This window comes from Gekko japonicus, unplaced genomic scaffold (assembly GCF_001447785.1).
Source record: "Gekko japonicus isolate JY-2015 unplaced genomic scaffold, Gekko_japonicus_V1.1 scaffold625, whole genome shotgun sequence".
In the NCBI taxonomy this organism is placed as follows: Eukaryota; Metazoa; Chordata; class Lepidosauria; order Squamata; family Gekkonidae; genus Gekko; species Gekko japonicus.
Window position 1 is genome coordinate 892,000 of NW_015172572.1, and position 10,066 is coordinate 902,065.

At 42.6% G+C, this 10,066-nt stretch overlaps 1 protein-coding gene across 1 annotated transcript in view; it reads left to right on the forward strand.

The window, feature by feature from the left end:
* Positions 1-10,066, forward strand: part of LANCL3 (LanC like 3) — a 38,814-nt gene that overhangs the window by 16,236 nt on the left and 12,512 nt on the right. Inside the window, exons 4-7 of the mRNA XM_015421364.1 lie at positions 3,263-3,386; positions 5,475-5,672; positions 8,711-8,918; positions 9,678-9,832. Of these exons, the coding sequence (XP_015276850.1) occupies positions 3,263-3,386; positions 5,475-5,672; positions 8,711-8,918; positions 9,678-9,832 (685 nt within the window). The remainder of the gene's footprint in view (positions 1-3,262; positions 3,387-5,474; positions 5,673-8,710; positions 8,919-9,677; positions 9,833-10,066) is intronic.

Genomic DNA, 10,066 nt, shown 5'->3' on the forward strand with positions numbered 1-10,066 from the left:
AGAAAATGGTGTTGTATGTGCGTAGGGAAGTTTTGAAATCTGCACCTTCCCATCCACACTGGAGGGAAATTCAGTTTAATTCTTATGTTTCTGGAAAGATCAGAAGTAAACTGGTTCCAGAAACACTGGAACAAACCATAGGAAAACACAGAAGTTGATGGAAAAAGGCATGATGGTGGAAGATGACATTGTGTGGATTCTGTGATAATCCCTGCTTCCATTTGAAAGCCAGGGCAGAAGAAAATTTCCAGGTGGAAGCAACTCTAAATTCCTTTTTCTATATCGTTCACTCTTTGTACTGTTCCCTGCATTTGGTATACCTCCTAGTCCGTAGTTGTTATGTGACTTCTGCCTTATACCTCCAAGTTTTTTCTTATACAAAACAAAACATCATGGACTGCTAATTCTGCACATTCTGTTCCCAGTTAACACTTCCCCCTACTCCACCCTTATTAAGCCAAGTTCTTTTCCAGATCTTTGTTGTACTCCATGATGTTACAGGAAAGATAGATAGACCTCTTGTCTATGGAACAGTTGTGCCTTTTTCATAATATTTATTGGATATTTATGTGGCTGAAAATACATAGCAAATATGCCACATGACTGTCAGAGGCAATTGAGCATAAGGTTATGATATGTTTTCAGACACACAAATTCCAATTTGAACATTACAGGAATGATGTAGTTGGCAGATAATGGAAATATGCATTTTTACTGTAGTGTATAAAAAGAATTCAGCCTGCTGCCTCTAAAACTATTTTAGTGCTTAGCATGTTATACCTGTGCTTCTGTGGAATGAAAACATCACATTAAATTATTTCTTAAATTGGAATAAGTTTTTAACACGAAGTAAAAGTGCTTTTACTAACAGTATATCATATATACTGAGTATTCTAGTGGTGCTGTGGGGGATGTCTTGTCTCTGGAAGGATTTTTTTTTAATCTACTGGGAATATTTTTAATAGCATTCTGACTTTCATTTTCTGACAAGGCCGTCTTCTTCCTCCCCAAAGGAATACTTGTTTTATATGCAGTGACAGCTGTGAAGGAGGCAAAGGAAGACCAGACTCACATCACTTACCTTCCTACTTGTCATCTCTGCATTTTAAATAGTAGGAGTATGTTCTTCGCTTTTACTAGTCTTAGTAAAAGCTGTGGGTTTTTTTTTTGTCCTTGGAACATAGTAATATCAAGCCATATGGGATGCCTGCATTTGCAATATGACTTGTTTTATACTTGGATTCATGGGCTTAGTTCCAGGCAATGACAACTGTGCCTTTATGCCATAGAAGGTTCTTTGGTCGTCCTTCTGTAGTTTGTGTGTGTGTGTCCTGGCCCCACTGCTAGACCTCCTGATGGCACCTGGTATTTTTGGCCACTGTGTGACAGAGTGTTGGACTAGATGGGCCATTGGCCTGATCCAACATTGGCTGCTCTTATGTTCGTGTGTGTGTGTGCGTGTGCGTGTGTGTGTGTGTGTGCGCGCGCCTACAGGCTGCTTCCACACAGTGATGTTTCTCTGAATTGACAGCAGTGGAACCCTGCTTCTAAACCTAACATCCATACAACCTCATGCTCCAGCTCCTTCCAAACATGAATTGTGGGCTTCCTGGTGCTTTTCCCTCTGAACCAGCTCAAAGAAGGAAGAGGGAGATGGTTGGGGGCAGTGTGTCATACAGATGCTTGCCCCCAACTAATCTGGGGAGGGAGGGGGAGCTAAGATCTGCATTTCCCCCCTCTACTTTCTAGCCCTTTAACAGGATTTTCCCTTTCATTCATAGCTGAGCTGTGGTTCAGCTTTGCCCTGCATATCAGCTGGAAGAGGGGGGGGTGTTCTTGGGCCATGCAGAATATTGACCTGATTGTCATTGCATTGCCAGTGAGCACAATGGGGATGGGGTGTGTGGACACCCTCCCTCCTTGTTTTGACACCACTCACTGCTGCTGCCACAGCAATGGCACAGTTTTGTGCCTTCTATGGAAGCACTCAAGTTAGTGTGCATGGAATTTGCATGGAGGCTATTAGTTCAAAATAGTTAGCAGTCTTTAATGGGTGATGGAGTTGAAAAAATTAACCTGACTTAAGAGACTTCATGACCTTCATCTGATCTTCCTCTTTTACCTGTCAGCATTCTTTTGTTGCCTGAGGTGATGCTTACATTCATTGGCGTATTTATGCAGAACAAATTGCAAATCAGCAGGCAAAATTAAAATGGCCTTTTGCCAATGCGGAGTCCTTTTCTGTTGTGCTTGCTTATTAAGTGCCAGTGGAAATTTAGGAATGCTGATGCTGTGTGGAAAAGATCAGCTTAATTTTTATAACATCACTAATTTGTGCATTTTATGTGGCATGCTCTATATAATAATTGTTGTTTACATTTTCATTAGTAGACCTCTTCCTATGCTCATACACACATCACACGTTCTCTAATGCTATTCTGTGTGATAAAAGAGTAATGAACAGGATGGTTTAGTCAATACCTGAGTCCTAAACACACCACTTAATAATAGTTAACATTTATATAAAGCTTCAGATTGTTCAGCACCCTTCATATTTGTCTGTTGGCTATCCCACCAGTTAGGGTTGCCTGTCTGGAATCGACCAGAGCCCAAGCCTTTTCATTGTGACTATGGCTCTGTGGAATGGGCTCTAGGGTTGCCAGGTGCCTTCCACCTGAGGCTGAGTGGTCAAGGGGTGGGCAGGGATCTTCCAGAAGTGATGTCATTGTGTCGGTAATGTTGGGGCGATGCTCTACTTTTTGGGCAAAACTCTATAGTAAAAATGGCTACAAACCATGGAGTTTTGCCCCAAAAGTAGAGCATCGCCCCCTATGTTGCTGATGCGATGACGTCACTTCCAGAAGTGATGTGAGCACGTTACTGACGTTGATGGGGACGTCTATTTGGGAGTGGCGTTTCCCCACCAGCCAATTGGCTGGAAGTGGACTGGAGCCCATAAAAGCAGTGGTTGTTAGGGTATCAACTGCCTGCAGGGGGAAAAAGTCACATCTCTTTAAAAGAGGTTTATGTACAGGTGATGCTATGCCATGAAATGTGTCACCTGCCCATTTCCACATATTAAGCTTCTAAAGCAACAGGACTTCCCCCCCCCCTCCAAAGCACCTTGACAACCCTAGTGGCTCTGTCTGGAAAATGGGGGGGTCATTCAACTCTTACAGGATACCTCAGAAAGTAATGTTAGAAATTATTATAAATACCTCTCACACTTAGTATTTGTTTGTTTGTTATTTTGTTCTTTAAGGTGTTGACTCCAGCACAGATCAAATCAATTTGTCAGGCAATTTTAGAATCTGGCAAACAGTATGCACTGCGGAAGAGGAAACCAGTTCCACTCATGTACTCTTACTATGGAACAGAGTATCTTGGTAAGTAGGAAAAAAGTCAAGGTTGATATTACTAGGAAAGCTCCCATTGGCCCCTGCCACACGGGGGGGGGGGAGTACGGCCAAAGTGTGGCTTTTCAAAGCCGCACCAGCAGTGGCGGCGGGGTCACACAGATCCCCTGAGCTGCTGCGCAGTTCCTCCCCGGCACGATCAGATGCTGGGGGGAAGCCACTGAAAGGAGAGCGAGGCAGCCGAACTGCGCATGTATGTGCGTGCGCAATTTGGCCGGGAGCCTCGATTGCTCCTGCAGACGAGCGCGCTGGAGATCTCATGGCCACATTTGCTGCAGTGCTTCAGGTAAGTCCTACCAGTTAGTAGGTTCTTTTTTGCACCGCATTTTCGTTCTGAAGGGACGGATTGGGAACGGGTATGCGCAGATTCCCAGATGTTGCGGTGGGATCGCGCCCATTTGCTGCGCCCCCGATCCATCCCTCTTCCGGGCCAAAACCTCCCGTGTGACCGGGGCCATTATTTATTAAAATAACTTATTTATATTTTAAGTGGTTCAGTATCAAAGACATACATACCAACTAGAGAGACAGCAGACAAACACCATTTAGTTAATAGGTGTAGGCTTTCTTTTGTTCAACTGACTAATGATTGGATGGTTATTACAATAATGATTTTACATTGTAGAATCAGAAGGGAACTATGAGACACCTAGCCCAACCCCTAGTGGGGAGGAAGAACCCTCTTTTTATAGTCCCCTACAAACCAGCCTGTGCTGTCCAGATTACAGTGGCCATTATAAGAGAGCAGATGCTCTTCAGAAAGATACTTAATGAGTAAAGCTAACCAGCTTACTCATTCCCACAATTAACACACAGACAAACAAAAGTTATTTTTTTCTAAATAAGGGAAAGCAGACCATTTACATTTCTCAGAGATTATACTGTCCTGTAAAATGGATTCAGTGTTTCATTGGGTCATGTCTAATATATGCACTTTCCTAACAACTTCCCAAGATATTATAAATTGTCCATCTTTTATCTCTCTCCACCTCTTGTGAACGCCACTATTTATCCCTTTCCATTTGTCTGCTTATTCAAGCATTACCTGTCTCTTGAAATCCACTGGAAAACAGTTTTGTGTGGTGGTGTTCCATCTGGCACCCATGTGAGATTTTACTGCATAAATTTGATTAACTTTGTAGTGTTTCCAATGCATGCCAGTAATCTGACCTGATCCACAATGTAGGCAACTTACAATTATTACATCCATAACAGTGAAGAATTGTAGCCTCCACACACTTAAATTAACTCGAAGGGGCTTTGTTTTCGGGTCCCTAATATAAATAAAATTATGTTTGAAAGGTATGAATGCTAGCAAAGCTTATGCTCAGTCTATATACAGTTGGGTAATCAAATCAGAAAATATAATTTAATACAGAGATAATGGTAGGCTCAGAAAGGCAGGATTTAGCCATGAGGTTGAGAACTAGAATTGATTGCATGGGTATAAACAGGCATTAGCACAAAACCCCAGGTTTGCAAGAGTTCATAAAAGTAGTTTATGAAAGGATCATATTTATCTTAGATCTTCATGAGGGGCAGAGTTCTAAGATGTCAGTAAACACTAATAGAGAGTTCCAGGAGATGGGCAGGCAGGGTACCAGATTGTAGATGTACAGCGAAGAAGAGATGCACATCCATGGAAGAGCTCAGAAAAGCAAGAGCTATAAAAGAAGCCCGTACTATCACTTATGGTTTGCAAAGTCATTTGGAGAACTTTGATATAAAGACCTGCCTAGATTTCAGAGAAGATCTGCTAAACTGTCATTACAACAAACCAAACTGAGAACTGGGTGGAGTTACTGTACTAGAACAAATCCCATCTGAAATGAAGGGAAGACATGATAAATGTGAAATCCTCCCATTCCCTAGTCTTGACAAGTATTTTGCGAAAACATAGGCAGTAATCAGATGTAATTGTGGTGTTAACAATAATTTTTACATGGCGTGACCCTGTCTTTTGGGTGAGAGCAGTGTCTCCCAGCTGCTACTTCTAAAACCAAACTCCATGAAAATTCAGCAGAATACTGTTTATTTCAACTATTTCTTCCTTCACAGGGGCTGCTCATGGACTTTCATCCATCCTACAGATGCTGCTCTCTTATTATGAATATCTCCAACCTGCTGATCAAGAACTAGTGTGGCAGAGTGTTGATTTCCTTATGGATCAAGAACAGAATTCCAACTGGGCTCCAGAACTAGGAGAGACAATTGAACGAGAAAATGAGCTTGTTCACTGGTGTCATGGAGCTCCAGGTTCTTTCCATGTAGATACTGTGAAGTGAAAGTCTGATACATTACTCTTTTGCTCCCTGTTTTAGACAATATCATTTTGCTGAGTGTGATGCCCTCTGGTGGCAAGAGAACATCATACCTGGGGTCCATGGGGTCTTCAAAGCACTAGCCCAGTCATTGCTTTCTGTTGGCTTGGCTTCTTCCTTCCGTTCCTTCACTCTCTCCCTTAAGCCAACCTCATCCTGTTTTCCCTTCCTCCCTATTTATAGCCTCAGCTCCACACCTAGTCCCTGTGGTAAGCTCCACCCTCCTCTTCTATGTTCCCTGCTCTTCAGCCAGCTCCTGTTCTCCATAGCCATGCCCTGCCTTAAACTGCCTGGGCCCAGAGAACTACTGTTGTTCCACAGAAGCTTGCTCACTATCTCCACACCTTCTGAGCTTCCCTGTAGCAGACGGGCAAAGCTGTCCTGGAGTTGAGGCTACCCTGGCTGCGCCATCTTATAGAAATAAGAGCAAAAACTCTTCCCCTGCTCCACCGAACTAGAGTAAATCAGCAACAGGAAAATACCATAGTATAGATTATCCTGAACAGAGAGCACAAACCAAAAACAGGTTTCAACGAAATTAAAAGCCCACTTAAACAATGGAGACTCTACCACCTCCTGAAAGGCTAACAAAGATGATGCAAAACAAGCTTCATGGGGAAGGGAACTCGATATAACAGGGCAGCCACAGAGAAGGTCTGGTTCTGTTTAAGCACCTGCAGCAGCTCACAAGGCATGGGAAAACATTGCAGGGACTCTTCGGATGGTCTCAATGGTTAGGTAGGTTTGTACTAGGGTTGCCAGGTCCAATGGACCAGCCAGCAGGGGTTGGGGGTGAACTTACTGTAAGGGGGGGGAAGGAGCCGGAAATAAACGTGACATGCCTACATCACTCAGAAGTAGATGAGTAGTAGCAGTAGAAAAGAGCAAGAGTCCAGTAGCACCTTAAAGACTAACAAAATTTGTGACAGGGTATGAGCTTTCGTGAGTCACTACTCACTTCTTCAGATACTTTAGCAGTGACACACAAAAGTTCATATCCTACTACAAATTTTGTTAGTCTTTAAGGTGCTACTGGACTCTTGCTATTTTCTTAGACCCAGACAGACACTGTCTCTTCTCCTTCAGTGTCTGCACTATTGGTTTCTGTGTACAGGTTAGCATTTAAAAACTGCTCAGCAGTTTCCCAAACCTGATTTGGTATGACCTCTCCTTAAAGATCATACTCAAATTGATTTTTGGTGCAGTGTGGATGGCAAGGTGTGGATCTGGTGCCATTTCTCCCCTGCACCTACCATCCCCCCCCCCAATCAGTGTCAGGCTTTTTCTTGTATTGGCAGTAGATATACCACTGTAGCATTCTTAAAGGTATGAGGGAAAGCTTGGAGATCATCCCTTTGCAGATACTTGCAGCTGTGAATGCCTTGGCATTCACAGTGGCAATGAGAACAAAATGGGGTATTGCTCCCATATAAAAGTATCCAGTCTCAAGTCCCATATCTGACATCTGCTACCAATTAATTTTCTAATACCATTTATTCAACCTTTCCTTCTCCCGTCACTTTCTCCTGTCCAGTTTATTTAGCTTGCAGGCAGGGATAATTCTGAAACCTTAGTACATCAATAAATAACAGTAACAGTAGTAATAATATATTGAACAAAGACTGCTGTGTTGTGCAGACACGAGAAGAGTTAGATCCTTAACCTGAAAGTTTCACATTTGAGATTAGGCCACTATAATCAGGGGAAGAAGAAAAAGGGGGAAAGGACAAGACAGGAAAATGTAAACAAAAATTAAATAGAATGGAGTGGAATGGGTGAAGGACTAAGGGACAAAGGCAGGCAATTAGAAAACCTAAATGTAAAAGAATTTGCATGAGGATTTATATGTGGCATTGGAAGGGAGAAGCAATTAGATTGCTGAGAGAGTTCCAACCATGAAAGGTGAGAAGGGAGAAGGCAGGCATGGAGCCAGTTTAAAGAATGGGAAGCTCAAGGGCAAGCAAGCACCACAGAGGATAAGGCGACAGGAATGAATATAGAAATGGAAAAAGACAGATGAGGAGAGGAAGAAAGGTCATGAAGAATGTTAAAGGCAAATCCAAAAATATTTGTGCAAGATTCAAGTGAAAGGGAAATGTGGGAAGAAAAAATAAGTTTCCACTTCTGACAAGCTGAGCTTGAACTGATTGGACAGCATTGAACTGCAGTGACAGAAAGAACATTGTCAAGAAAAAGATCTATAGTGCAGAATTCAGCACCAGCATAAATAAAACTCAAGTCACATAAATATGTGAATTTACCCAAGAGGAGACCATATGAAGACAGATTACAAGAAACACAGGTGAAACAGCAGGGAACTGGATCTATGAAATCAAACAAGTGGAGAGAATGGAGAAAAGGAGGGTGGATCCTATGCCTGCCACGGAAGAGGCTCTGCTGGTGCAAGAGGGCAAAGGGGCAACTTCACCAGCTTCCCCCTCCTCAGGGCAGCTGCTCACGCTGTATAGCTTTTTGTCCAGCTGGGTCCTCCAATCCACAGCATCAGCCTTTTCATTACTCACAGGTGGCTGCTGGAGGAAGGAAAGGGCAAGGAAGACTCCCCACCTTGAGCTCATGGAACTGTAGGATCCAACCCATTATGATGAATCATGCCAAAGACAGTAGTATATTTTAGTAAAATGAGAATAAAATAACAGACCACTGGACTTGGCAAAAAAAAAAAGTTGTAACAGTAGGTACCAGAAAGTGGGGAGGAGGGAATGTCAAAGTTATAGGGAATAATTCAGAGAAGGATGAGTTTGTGATATGCTACCAAGTGGCAATATAGTAGCACCAATTGCTTTCACAAAGCCATAGACAATCCGACTAAAGAGGCAAATGGATTCAGGAAAGGTAGCTGGGAAGTCTGTCCTATCAGATAGTTTATACCCAGCAATAATATATAGATGAATATATATATTCACACCTCATTTCTTCAATGATACATATAATATTTCTTTGTTGTTTCTATAGGAATTGCATACATGTTTGCAAAGGCGTACTTAGTGTCCAAGAAGCCCCAATATCTAGACAGTTGTATCCGGTGCGGAGAATTGACATGGCAGAAGGGATTACTGAAGAAAGGGCCTGGAATATGTCACGGGGTGGCTGGCAGTGCTTATGTGTTCCTGCTCCTGTACAGGCTAACCGGAAACTCTAAATACATCTACAGAGCACAGAGGTTAGTACTGGTGGGTTTAGTGGTTTTACAAAGGCCTATATGAAACATAGAAAAGGGTTATAATTATAAATAACATTCTGTGTACTCTCTGAAAGTCCATTATATTTGTACTTGTTATCACTTTATAACTCAAATAAATAAATATTGAAGACTTTAATTGTTTTGTTTATATTGAGGTGTGCTGGATAAGCCAAACTGCGGTTATTTGGCTCTGGGGAGAAATACCTATCTTTTTTTCTGGGGCTAAATGCCACTCTGCCTCCTGTCTTTGCTTTGGGGTAAGGTTGTTGATCAAGCATTCACAGACTTCTGTCAGTCTGGTTTTGGCACTAACTGCACTTGCAGCCTTAATTAATAATCTCACCAGACTTCTGTCATATATGGTGGTCTTCCCCTTTTGTCAAATGATTTTGGATTAAAGTGGTTAAAGAAAAGGAATATATTAGGGATGCCAGCCTCCATGTGGGACATCGGGATCCCCAGGAATTACAGCTCATCTCCAGTCTACAGAGACCAGGTCCCCTGGAGAAATAGATGCCTCAGAAGGTGGACTCTGTGGCCTTGTACCCCACCGATGCCCCTGTTCTCACCAGGCTCTGTTCCCAAATCTCCAGGAGTATTCTAACCTGGATCTGGCCACTCTACCTACCCCATCCCCTGCCAGAGGCTGGGGGGACCTGGCAACATGAATTTTAAGCTTGAAAATACACCTAATGTTTGGTTGTTAGGAATGATAAAATATGTATCCATTGTTAACAGAGATACGGTTGTGTTCCACATGGGCATGGGATTTTGTGGTTTCTCCATTGCTGGTACAGCTGCAGATAAAGCACAGCAGCGACAAGGCTTCCGCATTGCAAGTTTCCTCACAGTTTCTTTGCCCAGTCCCCCAGGAGTGCTTTTTACCCTGGGTTGTAAGGGCTTTTACAACTCTTATATTTAAAATCAGCAGTAGAATATCAGAATAGAAGACTAGAGACTTACCTTTTAAAAAATGAAAGCTGAGTATTCAAAGAACCTGAATTAATATTAATATAACAATATTCTAGTGCCAATTTTTTTAAAAAACAAAAAGCCCCTGGTGGCAGGGAGAGGAAATGGCTACTGCAAAGAGAGGGTCAGGGAAAATGGCTACCACGTGGGCTGGG